The following is a 17672-nucleotide window of genomic DNA, read 5'->3' as shown; positions in this document are numbered from 1 at the left end:
AAAAGTAGATAATAGCAGGTCGACTGTAGATTGGAATTTTAAGTACCACCAAATTAGCAGTGAGTTTCTAGTATGTTGTTTGATGCCCCACAAGTGAGACTCGAGGATACTAGAAACCTAGAAGTGGGCATTGAAGCGTAACAAGGAGGGTTTAAAGAGGAGCTCTTCAGTTCTGGGTTGAGGAGCAGAAAGGGGGACTTCTGACACTCAGAAACAGTGGAGGAAATCCCCAGTTTTTTGTTTTTTTTGGGTTTTTTTTGACTTATTCTCTTAATTCCATGTAATCCTGCGGGGGCTACAATCACAGCATCAGCTGGGGCTGAGATATATCTAAAACTGAGAGATGAGAACCTCCTCTACAATTAGGACTGGTTGTCTCAAAATAGTGGGGCAAGTACCTGTTGCTTCTGTTCTCTTTCTGCTGTCTGTTGCTTGGTATTGGACAAAAATTCAGTTGTGTGAAGCATACAGCAGAGCAGAGTAATGAAGCCCAAGCTTTCTGGCCAGAGAACTGACAAGGAAAACTCCAGGGTACCGAAAATCACGGAGAGAAAGGAACTAGGAAAAGCAACCCCATAAAGTTGTTTATGAACTTCTCTGCCACCCAGGAGTTGTACATATGTGGACATGGTCCTAAAGAGCATATAAAAGACTGAGAACTGAACTAAGCAGTAGACCACACGCAGTTTCTAGGCTAGCTACTCAGTGTCCCACACACTAGGATAGATCCTAGCAGCACTGCAGAGCTTTGAAAAAGGAAACTGACGTTGAAACGACGATAGTAGACTCAACATATAGCTTGGGATACAACCAGGTTGATGATCTACTAAAATAAAAATAGTAACATTTCACTTGAAGCAGTAAAATATTGATTCTAAGTAGATTGTTGAAGTTAAGTATATTTAATGCCATCCCTAGAGCAACTTCTAAAAAAAAACTATACAAAGAAATAAATTCAAACATAAATTAAAATACCAGAAAATCAGATAGCCCAAAAGAAGGCAAGGAAGAAGAGAAATGGCAGATTTTTTTTTTTTTTTACATAGAACAAGCAGAAAACAAATAATAAAATAATTGACCTAAATCCAACCTAATTAAATTAAATGGTCTAAACATACCAATTAAAAGACAGATTGTCAGAATGAATTTGAAAACATGATCTAACTATATGCTGTATACAAGAAACTCACTTTAAATATAATGATATAGGTAGTTTAAAGGATAGAAAAATACTATCTAAACACAAATCAAAGCTTGAGTGGTTGTATTAATATCTGTCAAAATAGACTTTAGTAGGAAGAAAATAACCAGGAATAAAGAAAGACATTACAAATGATAGAAGGGTCAGTCACCAGGAAGGCATAAAATTCCTAAGCGTGTATGCACCTGACAATAAAACCTCAAAATACATGAATTGAAAACTGACAAAGCAGCAGACTAAACTGCAAGGATAATTAAATCCACAATTATAGGAAACCACACTGCTCTTCTCTTCGTATTCGATATAACTGACAGAAAATTAGCAAGTGTAGAGAACTGAATAACACCATCAGTCATTTGTATCTGATTCACATTTACAGAACATTCCACCCAATAATAAGAAAAAGAATAGGTTATTTCCAAGGATAAGTTGATCATTCATCAAGATAGAACATATACCAGATCATAAAACATCTTAACAGATTTAAAATCGCTGAAATTATACAAAGCATGTTCTCTGCTGATAACTGAATTAAACTACAAATCAATAGGAAAATTTCCAAGTGGTTTAAAATTAAATAACTTACATTTAAATAATCTGTGGGTCAAAGAAGAAGCCTCAAAGTAGAAAATATTCTCTTTTTTTTATTTTTTTCTTTTTGGAGACGGAGTCTCATTCTGTCACCCAGGCTGGAGTGCAGTGATGCGATCTCAGCTCACTGCAACCTCCGCCTCCTGGGTTTAAGCAATTCTCCTGCCTCAGCCTCCTAAGTAGCTGGGATTGCAGGCGTGCGCCACTATATCCAGCTAATTTTTGTATTTTTAGTGGAGGTGAGGTTTCACCATGTTGGCCAGGCTGGTCCTGAACACCTGACCTCAAGTGATTCACCCACCTTGGCTTCCCAAAATGCTAGGATTACAGGTGTGAGCCACCAGCCCAGCCAGATATTCTTAACTGAACAAAAATGAAAATATATTAAAATTTGCAGGATGGGCCTAGGAGTTCATAAACAACTTTAAAGGGTGCTATGCCAAGTTCCTCCCTCTCCCTGATTTCTGTCGTACTTTATACATAAACAAATTATGGTGCATTCTTTCAGTGGACTACTAAGCAGTAAAAAGGAAGAACTATTGATACATACAACAACCTAGTTGAATTTCAAAGGCATATTGAGTGAAGGAAGCCAACTCAAAGGCTTATATACTATATGATTCCATTTATATGACATTCTGGAAAAGTGTGCTGCATACTTTTAAATGACCAGATTTCACGAGAACTTGAATGGTACCAAGAGGGATGGTGCTAAATCATTCATGAGGAATCTACCTCCATTAACCAGTCACCTCCCACTAGGCCCCACTTCCAATACTGGGGATACATTTCAATATGAGTCTTGGGTAGGGGCACATATTTAAACTATATCAATAAATAAGAATTATTTAAACCCAGGATTCAAGACAAATGGACCTTAGAATAGCATACACAAAAGTAGAAAGAGGGCATATTTAGAAATACTGAAAGAATGGGTGTGGGGTTTGTGCCTGTAGTGCCAACCACTAAGGAGGCGGAGTCAGGGGGATCGCCTGAGCCCAGAAGTTGGAGGCCACATTGAGCTATGATAATGCCTGGCATTCCTGTGTGGGCAACAGATCGAGACCCTGTCTCTTTAAAAAAAAAAAAAAAAAAAAGGAAGAAAAATTAAAAAGGCCAGAATGACTGGAATACTGAAAGTTGACCAAAGAGCAGTACAAGATGAGACTAGAGAGTTGGGCAAGGAACAATACAGCGTTACACTAAGGATTTGGGGTTTTATGCTAATAATGAAACAAGTTTTAAACATGGTGTGATATGTTTAAGTGTGTCTTTTTAAATTATCTGGAATAATCTAGAGGAGATGTATTAAGTACTAGTTTCTTATTAAATACATTATTATTTGTGTTATATAAAATAGTTCTTTTAGACAGTCATAGATTTAGAAATTAGCCACACACACAAATAGAGAAGCTTGAGTTCCCAAGTCCTTCTAGTTTTTCACTTTAGAATACCTGTGGAATGATTAATTATGTAAAATAATTCATTAACAAGTATTTAATGCTCATAAGTATTCTTTTCTGCATGGAATAGTATGTTGTGGTCAACTGGTAGCTGTTTACAAGAGCTGATTGTTAAATTTTGGGGAATTTTAAAAATTGAGTGTTAAAGTCGTTAAAAATTAAATTATATAAACTTATAATTATTTAAAACAAAGATAATGCTCAAAACTCATTACTTCCTAATTATTTTACATTTTATTACATATGTTCTTGAGACTCTTCATCTCTGTTGTATGGTGGAAATACTATATAATTGTGTGCTATCACACGTGTTTTATCAACTCCACATTCAGTGACATGTTGGTAGCTTGACATCAACCCCAATGGGAGTATTTACCCTTTGAAAATCATCAGACTTTATCAATCAGGGCTGTTTAACCCCAGAGAGCTGATTAAAAATTTTCCCAGGTAGAAATAAAAATATTTTGCCAAAGAAACAGATTAAAAATAAAGACGTGGTATAGTTGAAATAACATTGTTAATATCACTTTTATGCTAATTGATGAGTTACATAGATGTTTTCTGACTAAATTGTCAATCTAACCACAATGCATAAAATCTTTATGGGGAGAGTGGGGATGGTAACTTGTATACCAGGTTCTAAATCATTTACAAAGGAACTTGTAGAATGTAACTCAAATGTTAAATTAGGGACTTCCTTATAGTTTTCTGTATTTCCGTTTTCATTTTCCTTTTAAAAGAGCATTTATCTAAAATACTGAGTTCTACAAAGTATACTAGAATGAAAGCAAGCATAACACTTTTTAATAGCTTATAACCTAGACTGTATAAGAGAACTAAGAGCTTATTGTCCAATATACTTAGCACCAGTAAGATTTAAGGTAACAGTGTAGAAAATTTGGTCATGCCAGAGTCTCCTAAAAAACCATATCATCGATTAGTTGGACTTAGAAAAAAAAAATGTTGAAAGGCTGAGGGTCATTTTTCAGGCTTAATAAAACACATCAAAATAGTTAGAAGACATCTACTAGATAGGTAAAATTACATCTTCATATTTTAAGCACTAGAGTAAGTTATTGAGGGGAGGGAATAATATCTTTCTTAATTGTTATCCAGAATGATTTCGATAAAACCAATTCCTTCATCTCAGTAAATCTCATTAATTCAGTGGTATGCTTTTAAGAGGTTATTGTCATTGGTTTGAATTTCTTATTCTTTAATTGGTTTTGATCTTCCATAGTGCTTTTGCATCTCTTCCAAAGCACAAACCTGGTTTCTGGTCAGATGTAGCTGCGGCTGTAGGTTCTCGATCTGCTGAAGAATGCCAGAGGAAATATATGGAAAATCCCAGAGGAAAAGGATCCCAGAAACATGTCACTAAGAAAAAGCCAGCCAATTCCAAAGGCCAAAATGGTAAACTTTGTAGTAAATAGTTTTTTTCGTAGTACTCAGTGTTGATTTCTGATCACTGAAATCAGATATGTTTTATATTTATCCATGAATATTAATAGGTATTTTCTTAAAATATTAAAGCTAGAAAGAATTTCAGAAATCATGTTTAATTTTTAAGTCTTACCTAGGTCTCTACTTCCGTCAGTAGTAGTTTAGTAGCCTTGTGCTTTGAGTTTTAGGAATTCTGCAGTTAGATCTAGAGATTTCAGTATCTGAATTATTGTTCTGAGGGTTTAATTAAAAGGCACTTGGGTCAGATCCCCAAGTAATTTATGAGAAAGCTCAGAAAATACTCAGTTTTCATAGTCCCATGATTACATACTCCTGTTCATGAGTACTAGTAAAAGGTTGATTATGCCAGAGAATTTCTGTAATAAGCATTAGTGAGAACCCAGTACCCCATCATAATTCAATAAGGTTTATATATTTTAGCAAAATCAATAAATTAGGCATTCAGCAAGAGGCAGTGTAGAGGCAATCATTCTTGCAATGTAAAGATCTTTTTGGCCAGGCGTGGTGGCTCATGCGTGTAATCTCAGCACTTTGGGAGGCCGAGGTGGACCGATTACTTGAGCTCACAAGTTCAAGACCAGCCTGGGCAACATGGCAAAACCCCATCTCTAGAAAAAAAAAAAAGATGTTTTTAACCTGACCCTGCCTAATCTTAGCTTCTTCATGAGTATCCTATGGGCTAATCATATTGCACAAATCCCAGATCCCAGTGTAGAAATAATCATTTGTTCTATAGGAGACTTGTAAAATAAAAAGCTAAGTTTTCATTCTCTTTTTCCTTTCTTTATCTATATCTATATTTTTTAGAGAGATGGGGTCTCACTGTATTGCCCAGGCAGGTCTTGAACTCCTGGGCTCAAGCATTCCTCCTGCCTTGGCCTCCCGAAGTGCTGGGGTTACAGGGATGAGCCACTGAGCCTGGCCAAGGCTGAGTTTTTTTGTTTTTTTTTTTTTAACATGAATCCACAATTTAGATTTTGCAAAGGCTATTAACTTTATAGAGCAGTTACTATAAATAACCAAATCCTTATCAAAATGGTTTGCTGACTCTTCAGGCAAGCGAGGTGATGCTGATCAGAAACAAACTATTAAGATAACTGCCAAAGTGGGAACTCTTAAAAGGAAGCAACAGATGAGGGAATTTCTGGAACAGTTGCCAAAAGATGACCATGATGATTTTTTCAGTACAACACCTTTACAGCATCAAAGAATACTGGTAAGAGGCACAAAATCATTGTTTTCCTTATCTGTATTGACTTTTGTATCTTTCATTTTTATGTATGGTAGTGTTCATCACTAATATTTAGGCGAAGGATCAGTAGCCTCCCTAGACGTGATCATAGTCTTATGGCAAACAATGTGCTGATATATGCCATTCTTACTAGTTTCTAGAGTCTGCACTTCAGTCGGTTCAAAGGTAATGTTTGTAGAACCAAACAGTAAAGTAAACCTAGAATTAGGCGAAACATATATAAAGTTTAATATACTACCAAGCAAACTTTTTTTTAAAGGTGATAAAAGATACTGTGTAGTAATTGAAAGTAGGGATTAAATGATAGTAGCACAGTATTAAAAGATTTGAATGTATGAAAGAATTTTTGTCATGTGAAGAGTAGAATAAGTAAAAATTTCAGTGACTGGAGTAATTCACAGCAAATAAAACCAAGCTAGTATCTGTAATATGAACAAGTCATTCAAATGTTACTGGAATAACAAAAAGTACCAAGATCACAGGAAAAGTGTGAAAAAGAAGAAATTCAAACGGCTGAATAAACACTTGGGGAAGTAGTCATTTTAGTTAGTAATTCAAGAAAGTAAAGTAAATTATATATGTATACTTTCTAAATTACAGAATCTTAAAAAAAAAAGTAAGTTAAAATATCCACTGCTAACAGAAGCAGTGCTGATACTGATACAGTCATACACCAGTGGGCATACAAATTGAATCGTACCTTTTAGTAAGAAAGCATTATGGCAATATATTATAAAAGCCATAAAGATTTATTCTATTCTTGAGAGTTTATCCTAAGAAATCCAAAAGCCCCAAATCTTTGCAAGATATTTATTGCAGTTTTATCTTTATAGCAAAAAACTGGGAACAATCTGTATATCCAGTAAAGATGTTTTTCATAAACACAGTGAAATACAATACAGATATTAAATGCACATTTAAGACTTTCTAGAATCTAAATATAAATGTTAAGAATATTAAGATTAGCGGGGCGTGGTGGCTCATGCTGTAATCCCAGCACTTTGGAAGGCCGAGGCGAGTGGATCATGAAGTCAGGAAATCAAGACCATTCTAGCCAACATGGTGAAACCCTGTCTCTACTAAAAATACAAAAATTAGACGGGCGTGGTGGCGCATGCCTATAATCCCAGCTACTTGGGAGGCTGAGGCAGGAGAATCGCTTGAACCCCCTAGACAAAGATTGCAGCCACTGCGCTCCAGCCTGGCGACAGAGCAAGACTCCTTCTCAAAAAAAGAAAAAAAAACAAAGATTATTAAGATTAAAGTAATGCAGAAATGTGTGGATAATAGACAACTGGACTATTGAGTATAAGAATTCAAACAGTTAGTGAGCTAGACATAAGCGTAATTTTTTCATCTACCAATTTCTTGTCATTAAATCATCTTCAATTTAAAAAGGCTACACAACGCTTTACAAAGTTTAGTAACATTAGCTGGGCCCCCTTTTTGCTTACACTGGTTATAGAGGGAAGTCTTAAGAGAGCCACCAGAGGCCCTGACAATGTTTTCTTCAAAACACTGTGGTCCACTAGGGTTTGTACCCTTTATGTTATCCCACCATCATTTCAGGTTCTGTATGTGTATATTTTAGCCTAAATGCAATAGTAGCATCATAAAGAACAGAACTGCCGGGCATGGTGGCTCACGCCTGTAATCCCAGCACTTTGGGAGGCCAAGGTGGGCAGATCACCTGAGATCAGGAGTTCAAGACCAGTCTGGCCAACATGGTGAAACCCCATCTCTACTAAAAATACAAAAATTAGCTGGTGTGGTGGTGGGCATCTGTAGTCCCAGCTACTCAGGATGGTGAGGCGAGATAACTACTTGAACCCAGGAATGGGAGGTTGCGGTTAGCCAAGATGGCACCATTTTACTCCAGCCTGGGCAACAAGAACGAAACTCCGTCTCACAAAAATAGAAATGTAAAGAACAGAACTAAAGTAGAAATAGACAGCAACAAATTATCTCATTTTCTGTGACATAGTTAACACTGCTTGAGTTCCTACTGAGGGCTAAGCATAATAGTAAGTGAATTTTGTTTTGTTTTGTTTTGTTCTGTTGATACGAAAGGTCAGATTTGTTTGCATATTGTCTATGCTTGCTTTCATGCTACAGTGCAGAGTTGAGTAGTTAGAACAGAGACTGGACCACGAAACCTAAAATATTCACTATCTGATTCTTTACGGAAAACATTTGCTGACCTCTGGTCTGCATAACCTTTAGAAATAGGTGTTATTATCTCTGTTTTACACAAGAGAAATTAAGTCTTTTAAAGGCTAAGGCTCTGTCCTTGTCCTTGTTCCTTGACCTTAAAATTTCTAGCAGACACAGCCTAAACCTGTGCAATCAGCAGACCCCCATCATTCTTGTTTATCTTCTGTCAGGGAGAGCCTCAGCACCTTAGACCTATATAGTGTAGGATGAATCCCTTCTGTTACTGGCAGCGAATCCATACGGGTCTGCAGAAACCACAATTCTTACCTCCTCAGAAGAAAGAATTCTGGCCAGGTGTGGTGGCTTATGCCTGTAGTCCCAGCACTTTGGGAGGCCAAGGTAGGAGGATCCCTTGAGCCCAAGAGCTTAAGACCAGCCTGGGCAATATAGGGAGACTCCGTCTCCATTTTTTTTTTTTAATAATTATGAAAATTTTTTAAACAGAGAATTTGACCAAGGAAACATAAGGCAGAAGGAGAAACCAAGGCAAGTTTTAGTGCAGGAATGAAAGTTTATTAAAAAACTTTAAAGCAGGAACCAAAGGAAGGAAAGTACTCTCAAAAGAGGGCCAAGCAGGTGACTTGAAGGATGGTTTAACTTTGTGACTTGGGGTTTTATATGTTGGCATGCTTCTGGGGGTCTTGTGTTCCTTCTCTCCTGATTCTGACTTTGGGGTGGGCTGTCTGCATGCCCAGTGGTGTGCTAGCACTTGGGAGGGGAGCAAGTTACAGTGTGTTTACTGGATTTGCACACAGGCTCACTTGAGGCTTTCTTCCCTTACCAGTCGAATGTCCGTAGGAGGTCATATACCAGTTAAACTCCTCCATTTTGCCTCTTAATGCACATGCTTGAACCCACTCGCACAGCTTCTGAGATCTTATCAGGAAGCTGCTCATCACCAATTTTAGGTGTTTCTGTTTATTGAGAGATTGCCTTTCCCTGGTGCTGGCTGCGATTAATTATTATTTTAGAGACACAGTTAACAACCACCTGACCATCATAGGATGGTTGCCTAACAACATTCCTGGTAGGGGATGGGGAGGCCTGCTCATTCCCTGCTTATCCCTGACTAGCTACCTGCTATAACATTCCCACTTCCACAAGTCACCAGTCAAGGTTAGCTGTTTCCAGCTGGAGGAAGCTAATGGTGTTTATGGCCCAGGGGAGGTTAGGCTTGTTTCCAACCCAGAGCTGTTTCAAGCCCAGGGGAGGTTAGGCTTGATGGCTTGTTTCCAACGTAGTCAGTGGGATGGAGCTGGGAGGAATAGAAAAGATGGAGGAAGAGAGAGAGATTAGGGCCCATACACACATTAAAATTATACACCTACATGTGCAAACAAATGGTGCACTGCCTCCAAACAAATCCCCAGTTAAGAGGACTGGGTAGAGTTCCAAACTCCTTGCCTCAGTTTCAAACAGCCCCCACCAGGGGACTGAGTCCAATGTGAACAAAGCCCTGAGGGTGCCACAAATACAAATGCATAAAAATGGCCAAATGGTGACACCAACAGCTAAGTCTAAACAGAGCAGAGACCCAGCAACACCCTGAAAAGAGTCAGAGGGAGGCTAGGTGCACATCAGCAGCTCACCCAGTTCCAACGTTTGTCGACTTCTTCAAAATGTCACACTCTCTTTGTATCAGTGAAGCTTTGGAAGCAGCAGATGCTGTGACAAAGAGAAAAGGAGGTTCCGCAAGACAAAGGCACATTGGCAGCTGTTGGAAGCTCCCCTAATGTTCTTTCTACGGGGTCAGCTAGCCACGAGCAGCTGGCACTCACAGGTGGCTCCATGGCCCCATCTAACAGAAGATCAGATAGGTGGGTCTGGAGCCTCCTGTGAATACACAGGGCTCCCTGTATGGGCCACCAAAAATTGTAACCAGCATAGGAGTCCAACTACTCGCCGCTTGTGAAAAGAAGACAATATAACAAGAGCAAGGTGTGACAGAGTTTTATTATCTGTGCCAGCAAAGGGAAGTGTGGGTGAAATTCCAAAAATTCCAGTCTTCAATTTGTGGAGTGAACATAGGAGTTTTTAAAGAGAGAATGGTTTGGAATGCAGGAGAGGAGGGGTTAGGAGGTGTCAGGTGGCTCAGTGTGCTTCAACAGCTTATCTTGAAATATTATTCCATTTGGTGAAGGGGCCAGCACCATCCTGGGCCCAACTAGGTTACAAATTAATTGTAGTAAATCTTGCAGTAAATTTCTAGATGGGAGTGAGTTTTGGCCTTGACTGGGGAGAGAATTATTAAAGTATCCAGTTTGTGCCAGGATCCAGCCCCTGAAACTTCTAAGGAAATATATGACCAGATAAACGAGTATGGTGTGCACTTAAAAAGTGTCTAGGTAAATACATGTGCATAAGGCATGGGAGCATAGAATGGGTAAAGAAAGGGAATGGAGGTTCACATTTTGAGGCTGTATTTCAAGATGAATGGAAACACATATGCAGTTTATCTCAAAGTTGTATCTCAGAATTGGGGAGAAAGGAATAAAAAAGTTTTAAAACCTGGTTTGAAGCCACACTACTCGGTTACAGGCTGAATAAAGAGGGTGACAAATACAGTTTCTCATAAACATTTAATAGAGACTTTTGAGCAGAAGCCATCTCTTGGGTGGCCACAAGATGGTGGATTTATGCACTGTTATCACCCCAGACCCAGGGTTTATATACCATAGGGAATTTGCCTAAGGGACGGATTTATGGTAAGTATGTGTTTACGGTAACACCAAGGTTGTTTTGACCTAAGGACAAAATTTCTGGTAAGTACATGGAAGTAGAAATCTTAGAGGCATTTCCAGAACCGGGTTTAATCAGAAGTCAGCATGGTGAATTAGCATCTAAAATGGAGTTCCTCTAGCCTCTACTCCTCTACCTACTATTGTTTTTAATTATCTAACTTGAAAAGTTATAAGAAGGAGAACCAACCTATCAGTCCTCCAAAAACTATTTTGTGATAATGAGAAAATACATTTTATGGGGTGTCTACTGATAATAACTACTTGTTTTCTAGTTGCCAAGTTTCCAGGACAGTGAAGATGATGATGATATTCTGCCAAATATGGACAAAAATCCAACAACTCCATCATCAGTTATCTTTCCATTGGTAAAAACTCCTCAATGTCAGCATGTCAGTCCTGGCATGCTAGCTTCTATAAATAGGTAAATATTCATGCATATGATATTTTAATTCTCTGCATCAGAGTAGTGAGGAACATTTAAACATTTCATAAGGACCATAGATGCCAGTAATGGGAAGAGTCATTATTTAAAAAATCAAGAATGTATAGTTTCTAGAAGTTAAGGATGGACAATTTCATCAAGTCAGGGTTCTATTCAATAAATAGCACTGTGATATAATCCACATTTACTTCTGGATCAATTCAAAATGGATCAAGGTTTTTACCTGTAAAAAATTAAAAAAAAAAAAAAAAAAACTAAAGAAACCTTGGAGAATTATTTTATAATAGCAGATTAGTGATGGTCTTTCTAACTCTAATATAAAACCTACAAGCCATTAATGAAAAGATGAATAAAGTCAACTGTATAAAAATGTTTAACAAATTTTACCTGGTACCAACCACTACAAACAAAAGACAACCTGAGAAAAGAATATATGCAGCTTGTCACAGGCAAAAGGCTAATTTCTGTAATATATACAGCATTCCTACAAATTAACAAGGAATGCATTGTTAATTTTCGTGCATTGCTAGTGAGAAGGTAAATTAGTGCGATCTTTGCAGCAACAATTTGTAAGTATCAAAATTATAAATGCACATACCCTTTGACTTAGGAAGTTTACTTACAGAATTGTGAATGTACAGCTTATTCATGGTAGCATTGTTTAAATTGCAGTACCTCAAAAATCTATCAGTAGGGACTAATTAAATGAATCCTCGTCCATTATGTAGTCATAGAAATTAATGAAGAGCCAGGTACAGTGGCTGAAGCCTGTAATCCCAACACTTTGGGAGGCTGAGGTGGGAGGATCACTTGAGCCCAGGAGTTTAAGACCAGCATGGGCAACATAGGAAGACCCCATTTCTACCAAAAGAAAAAAAAAAAGTTAGCAGGATGCAGTGAGGAAAGCCTGTGGTCCCAGCTACTAGGGAGGCTGATGTAGAAGGATTGCTTGAGTCCCAGAGGTCTAGGCTGCAGTGAGCTGTGATTGCAACAGTTGCACTCTAGCCTGGAAAACAGAGTGGGATCCTGTCTCAGAAAAAAAAAAAAGGAATTAATGAAGATATTTTTTATGGCTGTTATGATAAAATGCCTAAGATACATTAAATGAGAAAAAGGTAGATGTAGTGAATAATATACTGTTTGTGTAAATAGAACCTATATGTGTGTATGCACATATGTATATACTTGTGTGTATGTATATAATTGCTTTTATTAGATTAAGTATTTCTAAAAGGATGCATAAGAAACCAAAACATTAGTGATCTTTAGGGAGAACTAAGGTAGCTAGAGGAAGGAGAGGGGGGCTTTTGAATTTTGAACCATGTGAATACAGGAACAATTTGAAACATATACATAAATAAAATTAAGAAAAAAGTAGGGGTGACTAACAATAAAATTTCACCAAAAAAAGATGGAAAGTAGTAAGAATGAGGCCTGAAAATAGGCTATTCCATTTGGAGAGTAAGAGGCTATTGCTGATCTTAGAGCAATTTCCACAGAATGAGAGGCAGAAGCAAGATAATAATGACTGAGAAAAAACTATTCAGTACTCTCAGGAAGCCTGCTAAAATTTTAATTTGCACTTATTGGATAAAAATATAATTTTCCTAGGCATCTAAAAGTTATTTTTTATTTTAGTATTTAGTGCAGGTGAGAGCATATTGAGAATACAATTTTGGACAAACTTTTTGATAAGCACTTTGACCAAATCATCAAAAGCCTTAAAATATTCATCCTTGGCCGGCACGGTAGCTCACACCTATAATCCCAACACTTTGGGAGGCTGAGGCCGATGGATCATGAGGTCAGAAGTTTGAGACCAGTCTGGCCAACATAGTGAAACCCTGTCTCTACTAAAAATACAAAAAATTAGCCAGGTGTGGTGGTGTGCGCCTGTAATCCTACCTACCAAGGAGGCTGAGGCAGGAGAATCGTGTGAACCTAGGAGGTGGAGGTTGCAGTGAGCCGAGATCACGCCATTGCACTCCAGCCTGGGTGACAGTGCGAGACTCCGTCTCAAAAAAAAAAAAAAATTCATCCTTTTGGCCATTGAATTTTATTAGACACTTTAAGGAAATATGAGATTTGGACAGGCATGTATTTATATGAACAAAGATGTTCACCATAAAACATAATACTGAAAGTTTGAGAATGACCAAAACATCCAAAAATAAGGAAAGTTATAAATTAAGATTTATCCATATAATGGAGTATGAAACAAATCATGTCTTCAAGAATGTTTAATGACAGAAAAATATCCAGTGGATAGTAGTTTTTTAAAGCTAGGAAAACTACATTCAGTATGATCCCAATTTTATGTAACAAATTCATAAGGAAGGAAATTTCTTAACTTACACATCACCAGCCATTATTTCTAGGTTATAGAATGACACCAGTGTGGATTGTGAGTTTTTGTTTTTTGTTTTGGGGGATATTTTCTGTCCATTTACATCACTTTTACAATTAAGGAAATCCGATAGACTCACTTATGTCATGTATCTATATTGTCTAAAACTTTTTCTTAAAAAAAAGATTTTTTTTTTTTTTTTTGAGACGGAGTCTCGCTTTGTCGCCCAGGCTGGAGTGCAGTGGCCGGATCTCAGCTTACCGCAAGCTCCGCCTCCCGGGTTTACACCATTCTCCTGCCTCAGCCTCCCGAGTAGCTGGGACTACGGGCGCCCACCACCTCGCCCGGCTAGTTTTTTGTATTTTTTAGTAGAGACGGGGTTTCACCGTGTTAGCCAGGATGGTCTCGATCTTCTGACCTCGTGATCCGCCCGTCTCGGCCTCCCAAAGTGCTGGGAATACAGGCTTGAGCCACCGTGCCCGGCCAAAAAAAAAAAGATTTTCTTAGGCTTCTTCACTATCTTTTACTTTACTATCTCTAGTAATTGATGAACTTTTCATAACAGTTTTAAGTAATCAAACAGTTGTATCACTTCAGAAGTGAAAAACTCTTTGTCTTCAGAGACATCTCTTTGACAATAGATCTACCAGTTGCTGATCCTGAACAAGTGGCTAGGCCTGTTCATTTGTTTTTTGTTTTTGAGATGGAGTTGCTCATGTTGGAGAGCAGTGGCATGATCTCGGCTCACTACCACCTCCATCTACCAGGTTCAAGCAATTCTCATGCCTCAGCCTTCCAAGTAGCTGGGATTACAGGCACATGCCACCGTGCCCAGCTAATTTTTGTATTTTTAGTAGAGATGGGGTTTCACCATGTTGTCCAGGCTGGTCTTGAACTCCTGACCTCAGGTAATCCACCAGCCTCAGCCTCCCAAAGTGCTGGGATCGCACCTGTTCATTTGTTAAGCAGTTTGCTAATACCTGATGAGGTCTATTCATTGCTATACAGCAGTGTTTGATTCAGATAAGTATCTTAATACAGTCACATTTCTACATGTCAACTTTAAGGTTGTTCCCAAATAGTCATAAAGAACAGGATACTCAGGTATGTAAGATCTTAGAGCCAAGGGAGAGTATGGAAATGGGTGTTCAGCTGGTATTAACTGTCATAAGTGGGATTAGGAATTGTGGGTTTAAGGAATTAAAAACAACCAACCATTCTACTTGGCTTTTAATCTCGTCAGTTATGAGTCAAGCCTATTTACTTGTAAGGGAAGAGATAAGGTAAAGGAAATGAAAAAAACAACAACAAAAAATTTGGTGGTTGGTATGGGGAATTCAAGAAAGATAAAGTTTTGTAGAAATAAAAGGCTTGATGAGCTGGATTGGAAACCCTGCACAGTTGGAAAAATTGAGAGTTTTCAATCACCAGGCATATCTTTAAAGTGAATAAACTGAGATTCAATTAGTATAGGGAAGGAAGTGAACAATGGTACAGCAAAAGGGAGTCCAAGGACCAGAGGTCTCAGTGGGAGTTTTGGAAAATGAAGAGAGGCAGCAAGATACTGGAAAGAGCGTAGATGGTACAATGAACAGTAAGCAAAGCATAATTTCCCAAAATAGTCTTATTCAGTATTTCCTTTAAAATGTTTGAGCTTTTTGCCCATCTCCATAGGCACATTGTATTGTCCTCTTTAAAATACAGAATGTACTTTTTAAAGATGGAAATACATTTGAGGTCAGGCATGGTGGCTCATGCCTGTTATCCCAACACTTTGGGAGGCCCAGGAGGGCAGATTGCTTGATGAGCTCAGGAGTTCAAGAGCAGCCTGGGCAATGTGGCGAAACCCTGTCTCTTAAGAAAAATACAAAGATTAGCCAGGCGTGATGGCACGTGCCTGTAGTCCAAGCTACGTGGGAGGCTGAGTTGGGAGGATCACGTGAGCCCAGGAGGCTGAGGCTACAGTGAGCCATTATCATGTTACTGCACTCCAGCCTGGGCGACAGAGTGAGACCCTGTTTCAAAAAAAGAAATACATTTGAAATTAATTTAGGCAATTGTTGTTCAATCTGTGGTTAAAAGTATGACAGTTAACTGAAAAATTATTAAGCTGACTTAAAAATATTGTTGACTTAAAATTATTTTGTATTCAAACAGGAATGATTGTGATAAATATGTTTTTCGTATGCAAAAATATCATAAAAGTAATGGTGGTATTGTCTGGGGCAACATCAAGAAAAAATTAGTAAGTATTTTTCTTTATCCAACACATATCTATGAAACAACTTTAATATATGATAAACTGTGGTAGTTATAAGTGATGTGACAGTCCCTGTCCCTAAAGTGATTATAATGTAATAAGTTACAATAATGAAGCCATGAATGAGGTAAGTACATAAGTACTGTAGGATTACAGATGGCATTACATAGACTGAAACATTGGAGCAAGGAGAAAATGGGTAAAAACTTTCATTTTTGGGAAATGAAGGGTGGTAAAAATATACACAGGTCTGGGAAGGATATTTCAGGCAAAACACAAAAGCTTATCTGTTCAAGGATTAAAGAATAATTCAGACTGAGTCATGATTCTCATAAAATAAGACATTTCATCTAATCCTATGTAGCTTTAAAATGGTTTCAAGTGTTTTTCAGATGTAGCTACTTAATTTTATTTTTTTATTTTTTATTTTTTTACATTCTAACATTTAAAATCCAACTACAGAAAAATTTTTAACTAAAAGATGCCTTAATAGAATGATCTGTATCCCTCAGAGAAAAGATTAGGACAATCCTTTATCCCCTTGAATTACTTTTTAAATTTTTAATTTTCTGATTTTAATTGCAATAACTGATTATCAATCAGATATAAGTACTAGGATTCTGAAAAAAGTATTTCATCTCAAATTTCTCGTCAAAGTAAGTAGCTAATCTCAGAGAATGGTAACTTATGGGAACCCCCTTGAGTCCCTTGCTTTATGACACTGAGCAAGTTACTTAAGCTTTCTAGTATCATTTTATTCATGTGTGGTATGATAATGGGGATCATGATTATATTGATTTATGTTACCAAATGATTTTGAGGGCTAAATGATATAATACAGTGTTTTACCTCATGTCAGAAAAAAATACATTTATATCACAGTCTGTGAGCATGAATTTGTATCTCAAAAATTTCTTCAAACAGTACTTACTCTTAGTATAGGGGCTATTATATTTTTTATTCTGTTACTTTTTATTTTTAAAAGATTTAATGATTGCCAGCCATGGTCAATAGTTTGATAAGCATTGTAATGTGTGTGAGCATGTACTTCAAACTTGCCATTTACATTACCATTTTAGCCAAGAATTTCAAGTACAGAGAATTAAAATTCTGCTAGTACAAAACATTGTACTGTTAAATTAACAGACTGTAGGTAAAATACAGTAATTACTATTCTGTATAGTAATTACTATACTGTAATAGTATAGTATTGTAATTATAATTACTATATATAATCATGATACATTTTGTTTATATTTTACGTTTACTAAACCAGTATTTTCATTACCTAATTACTTAGTACATTTTCGCAACTTTTGGAGGCCCATAGACTATCCTTTAACTGCTATAGCATTAGTTTATAGTTATTTCTTATGAGTAGTGTTTGCCAGCAGTGGGAAACAACATTGAGTAAGTCATGGTTCTTGCCCTGAATAAACCCAAAAGAGAATTAGGCATTTCACAGATAATTATAATGTGATTAAATGTTGTTATAGGCATAGTAACCTATAGTTCAAAGTAACCTGGGGATAAGCATGCTTAATTTTGTCTAGATTTGAGGTAGATTTCACCAAGAGGTACCATTTAGCTATTAATAGTAACTCTTTTATAGGTTGAAACTGATTTCTCAACTCCAACACCAAGAAGGAGAACCCCACTTAAGACAGGTAATATACTTACAGCTTTCTTTTGTGGCT

General features: G+C 37.3%; 1 protein-coding gene across 1 annotated transcript in view; it reads left to right on the top strand.

Moving 5' to 3' along the window:
• MIS18BP1 (MIS18 binding protein 1) overlaps positions 1–17672 on the top strand; it is a 49956-nt gene that overhangs the window by 29784 nt on the left and 2500 nt on the right. The window contains exons 11-15 of the mRNA XM_011996240.1: positions 4496–4668; positions 5775–5935; positions 11199–11347; positions 15873–15960; positions 17588–17642. Of these exons, the coding sequence (XP_011851630.1) occupies positions 4496–4668; positions 5775–5935; positions 11199–11347; positions 15873–15960; positions 17588–17642 (626 nt within the window). The remainder of the gene's footprint in view (positions 1–4495; positions 4669–5774; positions 5936–11198; positions 11348–15872; positions 15961–17587; positions 17643–17672) is intronic.

The sequence above is a fragment of the Mandrillus leucophaeus genome, unplaced genomic scaffold (assembly GCF_000951045.1).
Source record: "Mandrillus leucophaeus isolate KB7577 unplaced genomic scaffold, Mleu.le_1.0 Scaffold505, whole genome shotgun sequence".
NCBI classification, from domain to species: domain Eukaryota; kingdom Metazoa; phylum Chordata; class Mammalia; order Primates; family Cercopithecidae; genus Mandrillus; species Mandrillus leucophaeus.
Note: the sequence above shows the minus strand (reverse complement) of the source record. Positions and strands in the feature narration are given on the sequence as shown.